The sequence below is a fragment of the Littorina saxatilis genome, linkage group LG9, assembly GCF_037325665.1.
Source record: "Littorina saxatilis isolate snail1 linkage group LG9, US_GU_Lsax_2.0, whole genome shotgun sequence".
Lineage (NCBI taxonomy): Eukaryota > Metazoa > Mollusca > Gastropoda > Littorinimorpha > Littorinidae > Littorina > Littorina saxatilis.
Window position 1 is genome coordinate 37,286,172 of NC_090253.1, and position 16,784 is coordinate 37,302,955.

The following is a 16,784-nucleotide window of genomic DNA, read 5'->3' on the forward strand; positions in this document are numbered from 1 at the left end:
ATTCTTTTATTTTTTCAGGTGAGCCAAGCTGAAATGATGTTCTAACAGCCCACCAAGTTTGAGCTTCAAGATGTCATGGACAACGGAGCATAAGACATTTATAGTCGAGGCCTATTTTCGCCGGCGAACAGATTTGCTCGGGCTGCGCACAACAGACTCTCTGACTGAATCAATATTCCTCGGTGTCCTTGCTGATTTAGGTCGACCAGAGTGGGATCCCCTGTTAGGGTTTTTACTATTGAGGTTATTGACAGTCCCATGGTCTCTGAACTTATCCCTCCATCCATAGATAACTGATTTAACAGGAAAGTCTCTACGTCCAAACTGTCTTTTGAATTCCAGTTGAGCAGCGTGGATAGAATTCGACCGAAAATAGGCCTCGACTATAAATGTCTTATGCTCCGTTGTCCATGACATCTTGAAGCTCAAACTTGGTGGGCTGTTAGAACATCATTTCAGCTTGGCTCACCTGAAAAAATAAAAGAATCGGCTGATTATTTCAGAAAATATTAAACTTTTGGTGGGATCTGTTTTTTTCGTGTCACCCTGTATTTGAATATTTGTCTCCTTATTATTTCAAGCTACTCTATGAAAATATTTTGTGTGTGTGTGTGTGTGTGTGTGTGTGTGTGTGTGTGTGTGTGTGTGTGTGTGTGTGTGTGAGTGTGTATTTATATTATACAGTTGTGCAATCATCTGAATATTTGTCTGTCTATTTGTCTTTATAATTGTCTCTCTATCTATCTATACGAAAACAAAGAACAAATGCGCATGCCGTGTCACCAACCACAACAGCGACGAAAATCTTTCATCAAACACGTAACAGTACTCAGTGCAGAGTACACAGAGTGGTGGCAGTGTGGATCAGGCCAGTTCCAGCTCAAAGCGGCCCGCAGCTCCATTACAGTAATTCATGTCAAGGACACCGCCATTGTCCCACTGGACGTCCACCCAGCCTGGCGTTTTCCCCCTCCGTGTTGGAACCGCCGTCACCGTGCCCGGTTTTTCCCCATTCTGCACACACAAAACACTGCTCACTGCTCATTTTGAAAGAAACTGTTTAGGGAGAGGAGGTTAAACCCAATAAGGAGGAGCGTGCAATGCAAGGACGGTGGGTGGAATTGCACTAATAAAGGATCGACACAAAGGGGTGAATGGGTGTGGGTGGAATTGCACTAATAAAGGATCGACACAAAGGAGTGAATGGGTGTGGGTGGAATTGCACTGATAAAGGATCGACACAAAGGGGTGAATGGGTGTGGGTGGAATCGCACTAATAAAGGATCGACACAAAGGGGTGAATGGGTGTGGGTGGAATTGCACTGATAAAGGATCGACACAAAGGGGTGAATGGGTGTGGGTGAAATTGCACTAATAAAGGATCGACACAAAGGGGTGAATGGGTGTAGGTGGAATTGCACTGATAAAGGATCGACACAAAGGGGTGAATGGGTGTGGGGGAATTCAGGGATCGCGTTTACGCACGATTTTTGCGTATTTGACGCATTTTAAAAGTCGCTGACGCGTTTTTTTCGCCGCGCCGCGTAAGCCATACGCAAAAATATTGTAACTTTTTCTTGTCTTCACGCAGCGCTTTTGCTCTGACTTAATAATCACCCGATCCTGAAACTGACTATAGGGCTCGAGAAGTGACGACACACATGAAATCTGCCCGTCAAAACTAAAGTCCGTTTCTTTTTGCATCGAAGTATCGCAAACGAACGTAACGAGGGTATTACCAGATAATGTCTTGTCGGATAATGAAACAGACATTAGCTGCTCTCCCATCTCGCGCTTCCAAAAGGCGGAAAGTGTGTCTAGTCGTATTAGAGCGGGAAACAAACTCGCAAGGCCCGAAGGTTGGAGACAGCAGGGTTGTTATTCGACAGGCGTGCGCGGAGTTCGACAGGAAAACTCGCCGTATTTAGGTAAGGAGTGTCTTTAAGTCTTTCGTGCGTGTTTTGTTTGTGTCTGTACGTGTTTTCGTAGTACGCAAAAATATTGGTCCGTGACGCGTTTTTTTCGTTTCGTTGCGTATGACTTACGCGTTTTTTAAAAAGCTAGCGCGATCCCTGGAATTGCACTGATAAAAGATCGACTCAAAGGGGTGAATGGGTGTGGGTGGAATTGCACTAATATAGGATCGGCACAAACGGGTGAATGGGTGTGGGTGAAATTGCACTAATAAAGGATCGACACAAAGGGGTGAATGGCTGTAGGTGGAATTGCACTGATAAAGGATCGACACAAAGGGGTGAATGGGTGTGGGTGGAATTGCACTGATAAAAGATCGACACAAAGGGGTGAATGGGTGTGGGTGGAATTGCACTAATATAGGATCGGCACAAACGGGTGAATGGGTGTGGGTGAAATTGCACTAATAAAGGATCGACACAAAGGGGTGAATGGGTGTAGGTGGAATTGCACTGATAAAGGATCGACACAAAGGGGTGAATGGGTGTGGGTGGAATTGCACTGATAAAAGATCGACACAAAGGGGTGAATGGGTGTGGGTGGAATTGCACTAATATAGGATCGGCACAAACGGGTGAATGGGTGTGTGTGGAATTGCACTAATAAAGGATCGACACAAAGGGGTGAATGGGTGTGGGTGGAATTGCACTGATAAAAGATCGACACAAAGGGGTGAATGGGTGTGGGTGCAATTGCACTAATATAGGATCGGCACAAACGGGTGAATGGGTGTGTGTGGAATTGCACTAATAAAGGATCGACACAAAGGGGTGAATGGGTGTGGGTGGAATTGCACTAATATAGGATCGGCACAAACGGGTGAATGGGTGTGGGTGGAATTGCACTAATAAAGGATCGACACAAAGGGGTGAAAGTGTGTGTGTGTGTGGGGCAGGGGGGGGCCTAAAGACGATGATAGGTATATTGCTGATTGAGGAGCAAGAAGGGGATGAAGTAGGGAGAGGGGCGGGTGGATGCAAAACAGGGAGAGGGTGGTGTAGGATGGACTGAGGAGACGAGGGAGGGTGGGTGGTATATACTGCTATTGAAGGAGTGAGGAAGGAGAAGATATGTGATGAATGAGAGTGGGGGATGGGGGGTGGACCGATGGTCGTGGGTGAGGCCCAAGCAGGCTGGGTGGGATAATAATAAAACTAATAATAAAAATAATAATGATATAATAATGATAATAATGAACACTTTTTGAACATACTACTACTTTGGTTTTGTCTCTGTTTATCAGTGATGCCCCCATTTTGGAAATCCGTATTAATGAATCTCAAGCCTGAAAGTGGCGAGTGTTTTACTCGCCATGGCGAGTAGAAAAATGTACCTGGCGAGTAGAAATTTTTAATCTACTCACCAAAGGCGAGTAAAGTTGGCTGAAACAAATTCGAACCTCCGAACGACATTGCATGTACCGCGGCCGAAATGACTCGTGCATTGTCAGATCTTCATTTTTCACTTTCACAACGTGCGCACTCTCCAAACATTCATTCGATCGAACATTCAGTGATGAAGCGGACGAAGACTGGCGAATCGGACAACAGAAAATTACCGAAGAAAGCTAAATCTTCAACAACAAGTTAGCGAACCTTTGTTCCAAAATGGAAGAAGGAATTTTTATGGCTTTTGTACGACAAAACCACAAACAAGACAACGTGTGCAGTTTGCTTGCAATCTCCGTCTATCGCCGGTAAATCTGACTTTGTGACAGGCACAGACAATTTCAAAAAAGGAAACACTGCAGTATCACAGCAACAGCAAGAAGCACATTAATTTTCAGCACGTGATGCTCAACTTTCACGACAAGGAAAACAAGTCGGTGGTCAGGCCTCAATTCAGTCAGCGTTCAAAAAGCAAGAAGTAAACCAAGACCAAACCGACAGCATCGATCTTCAGCTCAAATTGAACACGGCTGATCTTTTGGCAGGGAAAACAATTCAGAATAGATGCATACCGCTGGGGTGTACAATGATCAAATGCTAGCCTCAAAATTAATAATAATAATAATAATAAAGTGTATTTATATTGCGCCTATCCCTTACAAAAAAACCAAAAATATTTGGCTCTAAGCGCATTACAACATGTGTAGGGACTTGGTACAATCAAGTCTGACAAATACAATAACACAATATACAGTCGGTCTCTTAGGTAAAACTGGGAAAAGCAGCTTCGACAGTTAAGAGTCATCTTGTTGGTTTGGCTAGTAACATTTTCTATTTAGCTAGTACATTTTGAGAAGCACTCTCCAAAGGCTAGTGCACCTTTCTCTGGACTTTCAGCGCTGAGTTTCCGCTTCAAGAAAAAAATTCGACCTGAAAAATAACTAAATCACCAGCATAAAAAAGATATCAAATTGAGTTTCAGTCTTAGAAGAATCATTTTTACATTTAGTCAAGTTTTGACTAAATGTTTTAACATAGAAGGGGAATCGAGACGAGGGTCGTGGTGTATGTGTGTGTGTGTGTGAGTGTGTGTGTGTGAGTGTGTGTGTGTGTGTGTGTGTGTGTCTGTCTGTGCGTGTGTGTGTGTAGAGCGATTCAGACCAAACTACTGGACCGATCTTTATGACATTTGACATGAGAGTTCCTGGGAATGATATCCCCGGAAGTGTTTTTCTTTTTTTCGATAAATGTCTTTGATGACGTCATATCCGGCTTTTTGTAAAAGTTGAGGCGGCACTGTCACACCCTCATTTTTCAATCAAATTGATTGAAATTTTGGCCAAGCAATCTTCGACGAAGGCCGGACTTCGGTATTGCATTTCAGCTTGGTGGCTTAAAAATTAATTCATGACTTTGGTCATTAAAAATCTGAAAATTGTAAAAAAAATATTTGTTTTTATAAAACGATCCAAATTTACGTTCATGTTATTCTTCATCATTTCCTGATTCCAAAAACATATAAATATGTTATATTTGGATTAAAAACAAGCTCTGAAAATTAAAAAATATAAAAATTATGATCAAAATTAAATTTTCGAAATCAATTTAAAAACACTTTCATCTTATTCCTTGTCGGTTCCTGATTCCAAAAACATATAGATATGATATGTTTGGATTAAAAACACGCTCAGAAAGTTAAAACGAAGAGAGGTACAGAAAAGAGTGCTATCCTTCTCAGCGCAACTACAGTACTACCCCGCTCTTCTTGTCAATTTCACTGCCTTTGCCACGAGCGGTGGACTGACGATGCTACGAGAAAAAGGTCTTGCTGAAAAATTGCAGTGCGTTCAGTTTCATTCTGTGAGTTCGACAGCTTGACTAAATGTTGTATTTTCGCCTTACACGACTTGTTCAACTATCCCGTGTCATTTGAAAATAAGCCGAATAAAGCTGGGCTTAATGTACAGCCCTAATGTACTCCTTTCTTTTTTTTAAGAACAACGTCCCTACTGTGGCCATCCGTTAATTTTTGGACCGGCATGGTTGGCCTAGTGGTAAGGCGTCCGCCCCGTGATCGGGAGGTCGTGGGTTCGAACCCCGGCCTAAGACTTTAAAATTGGCAATCTGGCATTATGGGGTTAGTGCTAGGACTGGTTGGTCCGGTGTCAGAATAATGTGACTGGGTGAAGCCTGTGCTGCGACTTCTGTCTTGTGTGTGGCGCACGTTATATGGCCCTTCGTGGTCGGCTGGGCATTTAGCAAACAAACAAACAAAAAATCCGTTAATTTTGCACAAACTTATTGCATCTATATATATATACGACTTGTGTCTGTCTGTCTGTCTGTCTGTGTGTGTGTGTGTGTGTGTGTGTGTGTGTGTGTGTGTGTGTGTGTGTGTGTGTCCGCGATGCACGGCCAAAGTTCTCGGTGGATCTTTTTCAAATTTGGAGACCGTATTCAGCTACACCCCGGACACAACCTCATCGATGAGATATTTCAACACGTGCTCTCAGCGCGCAGCGCTAAACCGATTTTGGTTTTTCTCTGGATCCATTCCCAGTAACTCTTCCTTATCTTCTCCAGTGTTTTCAGCCGCGATTATCTCCCTTCCTCCGTGCGGTGCGCCGGCAAAGCCGGCGTACACCCGGCATAGCCGGGTCCTCGGCGCAGCCGGGTATTCGGCTCGACTTCTTCCCGGCGCAGCCGTACCCGGCGAAGCGGGTATTCATCTAGTTTGTATATACATTTCTTATAATGCTAAAACGTTGACCTGTCAACCCCATTCCACTTAAATTATCTGGCAATGCATCGTGCCATACATTGTCAAATACTCTTTGAAAATCAACAAATCATCCATGCAATCTACCATTCATACGTTTTAAAGTTTGGTCTTCACGTTTTTTAAGAATAGATATTTGATCTGTTGTATATATATTTTTTTATACCAGGCTTTTCTTGGATTAATTTATTTTGCCTTTCTAAAAACGTATTTATTATGTCATTATTGATTGTGCTTACTTTTATTGGGGTACTTTTTAATGTCATTCCACGCTAATCTAATGGATTGCCATTTGAATAGTGGACTATTCAAACGTGTGTGTATGTGTGTATGTATGTTTATGTGGTTGTGTGTGTGTGGTTTGCTTGTGTGTGTGTGTGTGTTTTTGTGTGAGTGTGTGTGTGTGTGTGTGTGTGTGTGTGTGTGAGAGAGAGAGAGTGCGTGCGTGCGTGCGTGTGTGCGTTAGTGTGTTAGTGAGTGTGTGTGTGTGTGTGTGTGTGTGTGGTTAAACGACCGTCAGTCTGTCTGTTTACACATTGGCAAAACAGGTTTGACCTACAGGGTATCTGCAAAAAAGCACAAACTAAAATTCAAAATGAAAGCTAGCAATGAGTGCCAAACAAAATAAACAACAGTGGTGAGGCTGTATACAAGACAGACTTTTGCATGTGGCAAGGATGCATGTGAAACTGACTACTGTTAGGAAGCACAAGAACGCCTACACTTACTTCATTGCCATGCACCCAGTCCAGTCCCGGCCTGACTCTTTCCCCACGATGATGCTCTCCTTGCTGAAGCTGTAAATGTTTTTCGTGTGATCAGACGGACACAGACACAAATGAAATTATCAGTTAAATGAAAACTAGCATTGACATGAAGAAACAGAGACACAAAGAACCAGAAGAAAACAACAACAACAACAACAACAACAACAACACCACCAACAACACCACAACCACCAACACCACCAACAACAGCAACAACAACCAAGTAAAAGTAATATTGAACTATCAACAAAACTAGCACATGTCTGATAGTGCATACATTGATTGTCAAAACGTTGATTACCTGAAGACGAGGTGGCAGTAGCGGAGGAGGCTTTTGTTGATGTAGATGTCTGCCTTTTTTTTTTGCGTATCGTTCCTGTAACAGCCCATTTCACAATTAATCCTTGATCTGTACGTATTCAGTAGCCTGTACAATGGCTCTAAGAACTTATCTGTATGTATTCGTTTAAATACGTTTCCCGTCGTTTAATACTATACACCTGTGTGCGCTGGTATTAATGTAATAAAATTCATAAAGTCGATTGATTGAGTGAAACCTATAGTAACGTCACGTTGACAATCTAAGGAAGTAACCCAGTGAAAGTAACCCAGCGTCAGTGGTGGGAAAAGTGCTCTTCTTTTGCCTTTCCTGCGACATTTAATTAACCTTTTAAAACACTTCCTATCGCAAAGTTACATCATTACTTACTCTGAATCCTATAAAACAACTTTGAAGCGATTTGAAAGCCTTTTGGTGTAGGAATTATCCCTTTTACAAATACAAATGTGAAGTTTTTACGTATCTGTTTTGAGCTGAAAATTGTCCAAAAAGGTGATATTTGTACATGTGTTTGTTTTGTTTTGTTTTGGTGTTTTTTGTGTGTAATTAAATGTGTTTGTTTTGTGTGTTTGTTTGTGTTTTCTTTCCTTGCTTTTCGAAAGAAATGGCGTTACCTAGTTTAGCCAGTTTTGATTTCAGACCGGTCAGTTGTTTGCTGCCCAGATCGATGTCTCCAACATACTTGACCTCGGCGGTCGTTCCACTCTCATACTCAAGGCCGTCCAGACGTGACTTCAGCTGCGTCAGCGTCTGCAGAAATGCGTCATCAGGGGCTGACGTCACCAGGTGATCGATGTTCCCAGACTGTGATGTCATAGCTACGCTGATTGTCTCCACTGCACTCAGTGCCATCATTGTCTCGTCTTTCTGAATGAGGTCATGGACCTCCTGACGTCGCTTCTCCACACTCTCCTGGATGTCATCAAATGCGTCATTCGCCTTCCTGTGCATGTCCTCGAACCTGTCCTGGGCAGCCTTGATCTGAAGCAAAAACATTCATGGGTAGTGTACGCGCTCTTCTGTGTAAGAACAAAAGTCTGTCGACCCTAGTGGTCTTTAAGCCTGTCCTTATTTGGCGAAGTTGACCCAAATTTCCATGCCGTGGGATAATAAAGTAAATGGAATGAGAAATGAAATGCAATACTCCGACGCGCAGCCAACGAGTAGCAACGCAAATGAGCGAAGGGCCTTACATGGATAGACTAAAAGTGTGTGTACGTGCGTGTGTGTGTGTGTGTGTGTGTGTGTGTGTGTGTGTGTGTGTGTGTATGTGTGTGTGTGTGTGTGTGTGTGTGTGTGTGTGGCGGGGCATGCGTGCCTGGGAGTGATAACATTGATCGCATGAAATAGTGACAGTTGATGGAAAGAGTAGGCGAAGAATCACACACCTGTTTTGCGAATTCCTCTCCTTTCTCCTTCAGTCTCTGTGACTGTTGTGTCAGCTCTGTCCTCTTCTCTATTGCAGCGTCTCTGATGGCCTTTACCTCTGGGCAGCTGCTGTGATCGGTATGGCAACACATCATGCAAATGAGCTCTTGGTGGGCGGGGCAGTACAGTTCAGCCGGCCTATCGGAGTGGTTGTCACATGTTGCCTTTCGGTTAGCAGTTAATCGCTCTGCAGTTAGTTTACTGATCTGTTCCATGGAATGGTCTTTGGACACAGGAAGTTTTTGATGATATCTGGTGCATGGCTTGCAGAGTTTGATGCTGCATGCAAAACAATATGATGTAGCTGCGACCTGGCTTTGACACATGGCACAGATATGTGGACCCTTGATAACTTTGTGACTTTCCATCAGAGCAGCGGTGACACAGTCGGTAAATAGCGAATCGACCATGGTGGCCAGCTGACCTTGACCTTGCAGTGTGGACGAGAGAATGGGGGCTATGCAGACGGGGCAACCCCCCTGTCTCCCTTCCTTCTGTAGCAAGGACAGAACACAGTCACGGCACGCTAGGTGGTTGCAAGGCAGCAGCTTGGGGTTGGTGAAATCCTTATGGCAGACTGGACACTCTGTCTTTCTTCTTGTTAAACCTGCCATGAAAGCGTCACACACACACACACACACACAAACACACACACACACACACACACACACACACACACACACACACACACACACACACACAAACAGATGCACACACGCACGTTCGTACACACGCACGTAAGCACACACAATATCAGAAGCTATGGGATGCCCATGTGAACGGCGCATTTTTACCTGCGAAACCCACAACATATCTTACTATCTCTTTTCTAGCGAAATAGATAGACTGCTGACGGTTCAAAATCAAGATTTAAAACAAAAAAAATGACAAGGTACTGGAACGTTCACATTTTTAACAAGTATATCAACCCAATGGTCTTTTTTACCAATGGACAGGCAGACAAAACAAACCTGAGGAGAAACTTTTCTCAGAAATCGTTGCTTCTGATCAGTCTCGGGCATCAGTCAGAGCTAGATTATCTGAGATAAGTTTTCCCTTTTAATTATTCGTCTGTCTTTATCCACTAAAAAAACCCACTGGGCTAATGACAAAGAATGACAACTACCTGTCTGTTGCTGGAGCACATCCATGGAGTCACCATCTTCCATCTCCAACACGGCTGGTGTGTTTTCAGCCTTGATTGGATTTCCGTCAAAGCCAAGCTGGACTGCTCCTGTTGTGATACCATCTCTGTTACAATACGCTACCATCAGCAACCTCAAAGGTGCGTTCTTTTTGATTTTGAAGTTAACGACTGTCATCCTGTCCCGTCACTTTCAGACTTATGATGTGTTCACTCGCGGGATTGCACACACACACACACACACACACACACACACACACACACACACACACACACACACACACACACACACACACACACACACACACACACACATACACACACGCACGTAAGCGCACACAATATCAGAAGCTATGGGATGCCCATGTAAACGGCGCGTTTTTACCTGCGAAACCCACAACATATCTCACTGTCTCTTTTCTATCGAAATCCAAAAATAGATAAGACTGCTGACAGTTCAAATTAAGAATTTAAAACAACAAAAATGGTAAGGTACTGGAACGTTCACACCTTTTACAAGTACATCGACCCAATGGTCTTTACAGTGGACAAGCAGACAACAACAACAAAAAACTGAGGCGAAACTTTTTCTCAGAAAACGTTGCTTCTGATCGGTCTCGGGCAAGATGGTCATCAGAGATTATCTGAGATAAGTGTTCGCTTTACTTATTCGTCTGTCTGTTCACTATAAAAACCACTGGGCCGATGTACCCGTGAATGTCTTGGTTTTGTTAAAACTTAAAACGTTCAATTACCTTACAACTTACAGACAAATTTCGACCACTTGCAGACAGTACAGAAACACTTTATCAGCATGCATACTACAGGCAGAGTACATGAAAACTTAAGACTACAGGCACAGTACAAAAGAACAACAACCCTAGACCACTTGAATTCAGGCTAAGTACAAAACAACGTTTAGACACCAATGAACATATAGACTCCATAGTGCAGAAAAAATGTGTACCCCATGCAGACTTCAGTGAGGGTGAAATTCACAAAGAATGACAACTACCTGTATGTTGCTGGCGCACATCTATGGAGTCACCATCTTCCATCTCCAACACGGCTGGTGTGTCTTCATCCTTGATTGGATTTCCGCCAAAGCAAAACCGGACGGCTTCTCTTGGAATACAATTTTTTTTACAATACGCTCCTATCAGCTTCCTCAAAGGTGTGTTCTTTTTGATTTTGAAGCCAACGACACTGTTATCCTGTCCCGTCACTTTCAGGTTGATGTGTTCACTCGCGGGTTTGGAATCCTCCATCTTGTTTATTATATCTTCACTGAAATAAGAGCCATTCTTGAACTTTAAAGCTGGGTCATTCTCAGATTACTCTCTTGACCTACTTCAAGAAAGAAATTCAACCATAATTTTTCATCAAATCAAGAATATTTTGCATCTGTTGTGTGTCTGAAACAATGATGTCATATGTTTCCAAACCATATTTTTGACTGTTTCGTACTTGTCCATTTGTCTGCCATTTTTGTGTGCTTAAAATAATTTTTGAACCATGACTAAGCTTCCACTAACTCTTAACGTGTTTTTTTTCTTTCACTGCGTATACAAAGGTTCACAGTTACAGAATTTGTGTAAAAAAATAACATTTTAAAATAAAATAAAAACGCTGAAAAAATGAATGGTGAAAAGAAGCTAAGAATTTGTTTTTACATGAGAATGGCATTTTCTCCACTTTTGAAACAATGCACTACCGCCAAATGAGACACATTTCGGTACTGAGTTAAATAAGTAGTGTGTTTGGATTGTAGAATCATCACAGTTCAAAAGTAAGTGCGTATGGGGTCTTTAGATATACTGTGGTTAAAGTGTACCTTACAAGAGGGACAAGAACATTCTTATCACTTTTACACGTTTAATGTCACGTTTGTTTGTGTTTCATGATGAAAATCTAGTTCCCATAATGATTACAATGTTTGCCTCTCACCAATACTAGTAAATTAAGTGTTTGTTTTGTGTGCTCTTTTTACATTTACGTTTTAACATAGACGGGGAATCGAGACGAGGGTGGTGGTGTATGTGTGTGTGTGTATGTGTGTATTTGTGCGTGTAGAACGATTCCAAGAAAACTACTGGACGTATCTTCATGAAACTTCACATGAGAGTTCCTGGGTATGATATATTTTTGTCGATAAATATCTTTGATGACGTCATATATGGCTTTTAGTGAAAGTTGAGGCCGCACTGTCACGCCCTCATTTTTCAACTAAATAGATTGACATTTTGGTCAAGCAATCTCCGACGAAGTCTGGACTATGGGATTGCATTTCAGCATGGAAGCTTAAAAATAGTTAATTAGTTTGCTCATTAAAGTTGTCATTAAAATCGAATTATCCGTTACAGAATAAAAAACAAGTCGCGTAAGGCGAAATTACTACATTTAGTCAAACTGTGGAACTCACAGAATGAAACTGAACGCACTGCATTTTGTCACAATGCCCGTAGTCCGCCGCTCGTGCAAAAGGCAGTGAAATGGACGAGCCTGTTTAGCGCGGTAGTGGTTGCGTTGAGCTGCAACGCTTTTCTGTACCTCTCTTCGTTTTAACTTTCTGAGTGTTTTTAATCCAAACATATCATATTTCACATATCAAGCTCTGAAAATTAAAAATATAAAAATTATGATTAAAATTAAATTTTCGAAATCAATTTAAAAACACTTTCATCTTATTCCTTGTCGGTTCCTGATTCCAAAAACATATAGATATGATATGTTTGGATTAAAAACACGCTCAGAAAGTTAAAACGAAGAGAGGTACAGTAAAGCGTGCTATGAAGCACAGCGCAACCGCTACCGCGCCAAACAGGCTCGTCACTTTCACTGCCTTTTGCACTAGCGGCGGACTACGTTCAATTTCATTCTGTGAGTTCCACAGCTTGACTAAATGTAGTAATTTCGCCTTACGCGACTTGTTCGCTCTTTTCTTGTACTTTTCAGTATTTCAAAATGTCTTTTCTTTCAAAAAGTCTTTAGTCACTTGCTCAACTAAATTCTGGGATCATTACATTTTCATATATATTTGTATGTTTTTAAATTTAGGTGTTTTTGTTTTTGAAGTGGGGAAGCAATAAAGTGGTCGTCGATATCAAAACTGATATCGACGGAAATGTCGTCGATATCACTTTTGCACTGAGCTCAGTTTTGCCCAATTGACCAATGGAAATCCACGTAACATATGAAATAGCAATATTACAATATATTACCATACTGGGAAAATGCAAGTTTCCAGTACAAAGGACTTAACATTTCTTACATACTGCTTGACTAAAATCTTTACAAAAATTGACTATATTCTATACAAGAAACACTTAACAAGGGTAAAAGGAGAAACAGAATCCGTTAGTCGCCTCTTACGACATGCTGGGGAGCATCGGGTAAATTCTTCCCCCTAACCCGCGGGGGGTTACTGCTGCTCTCTACTCTTACCAATATAATCATGTACATATAGGGTTTGTTTGTTCGTTCATGGGCTGAAACTCCCACGGCTTTTACGTGTATGACCGTTTTTACCCCGCCTTTTAGGCAGCCATACGCCGCTTTCGGAGGAAGCATGCTGGGTATTTTCGTGTTTCTATAACCCACCGAACTCTGACATGGATTACAGGATCTTTTTCGTGCGTACTTGGTATTGCGTGTACACACGGGGGTGTTCGGACACCGAGGAGAGTCTGCACACAAAGTTGACTCTGAGAAATAAATCTCTCGCCGAACGTGGGGACGAGCTCACGCTGACACTGAGCGGCCAACTGGATACAAATCCAGCGCGCTACCGACTGAGCTACATCCCCGCCCCATATAGCTGAGGTAAAAACATATAAATGAAAGACAATTCCAAGGCTCCGTTGCAACCGCTGAGCAATTCCCTGAGCAAGAAACGTTGCATGATTTATCAGAAATTAGAACGTACCTGACTATTCCAAGAATGCAGTAAAACCGAAAGTAGAAAAAAAGGTTATTACGTTGTACTGTTTTCTGTCTAGAAATAACATCTACAGAGCTAAAATTAATAGTACAGCCGTCTACCTTTCTGTATGCAACTGCTTTTGCAACACCCCTTTGTACAAGCAAATCCCATATCATTCCAAGAATGCATTAAAACCGAAAGTAGAACAAGTCGCGTAAGGCGAAATTACTACATTTAGTCAAGCTGTGGAACTCACAGAATGAAATTGAACGTAGTCCGCCGCTAGTGCAAAAGGCAGTGAAAGTGACGAGCCTGTTTGGCGCGGTAGCGGTTGCGCTGTGGTTCATAGCACGCTTTACTGTACCTCTCTTCGTTTTAACTTTCTGAGCGTGTCACCAAGCTGAAATGCAATACCGAAGTCCGGCCTTCGTCGAAGATTGCTTGGCCAAAATGTTAATCAATTTGATTGAAAAATGAGGGTGTGACAGTGCCGCCTCAACTTTTACAAAAAACCGGATATGACGTCATCAAAGACATTAATCGAAAAAATGAAAAAAAGTCCGGGGATATCATACCCAGGAACTCTCATGTCAAATTTCATAAAGATCGGTCCAGTAGTTTACTCTGAATCGCTCTACACACACACGCACGCACACACACACACACACACACACACACACATGTACAGACACACATACACCACGACCCTCGTCTCGATTCCCCCTCTATATATTAAAACATTTAGTCAAAACTTGACTAAATGTAAAAAACGGCTATTACGTACATGTAGTGTGTTTTCTCTTGATAGAACATCTACAGAGCTAAATAGTACAGCCGTCTACATTTTGGGAAAACACATGCTTTTGCAACACAGCGCTGTATAAGCAAATCCCATTTCTTATGATTCGTTCTAGTGACCTACATTCAAGAAGCTTGCTATCCGCATTTCCGCGGCATTGCCCTCATTTCGAGCGTTGGTCGACCAACAAACCGACACGTATGGAAAGCCGTTTGGCTCATAACCATTACACGCGTAATAAAACATAAATACACGTGTACACGCGTAATAAAACATAAATACACGGGGCGGGGATATAGCTCAGTTGGTAGCGCGCTGGATTTGTATTCAGTTGGCCGCTGTCAGCGCGAGTTCGATCCCAAGTTCGGCGGAAATTTATTTCACAGAGTCAACTTTGTGTGCAGACTCTCTTCGGTGTCCGAACCACCCCCCGTGTATACTACATTGGGTGTGCACGTTAAAGATCCCACGATTGACAAAAGGGTCTTTCCTGGCAAAATTGCTTAGGCACAGTTAATAATTGTCTACCATACCCGTGTGACTTGGAATAAGGCCGTGAAAGGTAAATATGCGCCGACATGGCTGCAATCTACTGGCCGTATAAAATTTCATCTCACACGGCATCACTGCAGAGCGCCTAGAACTGTACCCACGGAATATGCGCGATATAAGCCTCATTGATTGATTGATTGATTGATAAATAATTGATACACGTGTAATAAATGATTAATGCACGTGTAATAATCATTTTTTACGCGTGTAATAAATAATTCATACACGTGTAAGAAATGATTAAATACGCGTGTAATAAATATTTCATGCGCGTGTAAGAAATGATTAAATACGCGTGTAATAAATATTTCATGCACGTGTAAGAAATGATTAAATACACGTGCAGGAAATAGTTTATACGCGTGTAAGAAATGATTAAATACACGTGTAGGAAATTATTTAAATACACGTGTATTTAATCATTACATACACCCGTAATAAACTTAAAACTTGAATCGGAAAATATACGACATGCAAAGCAACAACTCTCGTCTATTCTACTTCCGGTTCGCGCGCACAACAACCGACTTCATCTGATAAAACAAGTAACTTACCTTTCCAATGCTGTGCGAGCCTGGGCAAAGGGGTTAAATTGTTCTCGCAAACCTTCTAAGGTGACATTGACGTTTGCCGCTTCCGCCATCTTGAGCTGTAAGCGTGCAAAGCGAGGCGATGAAGACGCATAGAGTGTTTTTCATGTGGATTCCCAGTCCGAGTTTTTAAGTCGCTTAACCACGTGACTCCTGCATTTTTAACGCTTGTATGAAATATTTATTACACGCATATTTATTCATTTCTTACGCGTGTATGAAAAATGTATTACACGTGTATTTAATCATGTCTTACACGTGTACGAAATGATTAAATACACGTGGAATAAAAATGTCATACACGTGTACGAAATGATTAAATACACGCGTAATAAATATTTCATGCGCGTGTAAGAAATATTTAATACACGCGTAAGAAATATTTCATGCGCGTGTAAGAAATAATTAATACACGCGTAATAATCATTTCATGCGCGTGTAAAAAATATTTAAATACACGTGTAATAAATAATTACACGTGTATTTAAATATTTCTTACACGCGCATGAAATGTTAATTACACGTGTATTTAATCATTTCTTACACGAGTATGAAATATTTATTACACGTGTATTTAATCATTATGCTATTCTGTAGCATGAGAAAAAAGATAAATTACACGTGCAATAAGAAATAAATACACGTGTATTAGTCATTTATTACGCGTGTATTTATGTTTTATTACACGCGTAATGGTTATGAGCCAAACGGCTTTCCATAGACACGCGACGGCAGACGGTGACTTTCGTGTCAGATGAACAGACCAACTTTATCGTTTGTACAGTTCAACTTATACAACAACAGTTCTAATTATCACTCACTGGCAACTGCGCAGACTGTGTACAAAAGATAGAAAGAGTTACCTGTCACTAAGAAGAGGTGTCAGCGGGGATGGTTTGATTTGCTCGCTGCTCTCAACACAGCACAAGTTTCGGCAATGCGGAAGTGCAGTTGAAGTGGTCGGATGTGATACAAATTTGGGTGATCCAAGGGAGGTAACTTTCTGCAGTGTTTGAAGAAGCACTCGTATTGCACTGTGATTGTCGGCGGCTTTGTTGTTGTATAGGCGCCAGATACAGCGACAGTACGCCTGTCTTATGT

The 16,784-nt window shown here is 41.9% G+C and overlaps 1 protein-coding gene across 1 annotated transcript; it reads right to left on the minus strand.

Annotated features, from left to right (window-relative positions):
- Positions 1-612: 612 nt before the first annotated feature.
- Positions 613-16,743, minus strand: LOC138975969 (uncharacterized). Its single transcript, XM_070348744.1, has 8 exons — positions 16,547-16,743; positions 10,836-11,107; positions 9,803-9,910; positions 8,637-9,283; positions 7,863-8,229; positions 7,210-7,284; positions 6,870-6,938; positions 613-1,014 (listed from the first exon to the last, which is right to left on the minus strand). Exons 2-7 carry the CDS (start codon positions 11,086-11,088, stop codon positions 6,871-6,873), a joined length of 1,518 nt encoding a protein of 505 aa, XP_070204845.1. The 5' UTR covers positions 11,089-11,107; positions 16,547-16,743; the 3' UTR covers positions 613-1,014; position 6,870.
- Positions 16,744-16,784: the final 41 nt, after the last annotated feature.

Coding starts and splice junctions, on each gene's coding strand:
- LOC138975969 (XM_070348744.1), bottom strand. CDS start 11,088: ATGGAGGATTCCAAACCCGCGAGTGAACACATCAACCTGAAAGTGACG. Junction 8,230..8,636: donor GAGAGGAATTCGCAAAACAG/GTGTGTGATTCT, acceptor TTTTTGCTTCAG/ATCAAGGCTGCCCAGGACAG. Junction 6,939..7,209: donor TACTGCCACCTCGTCTTCAG/GTAATCAACGTT, acceptor AAACATTTACAG/CTTCAGCAAGGAGAGCATCA.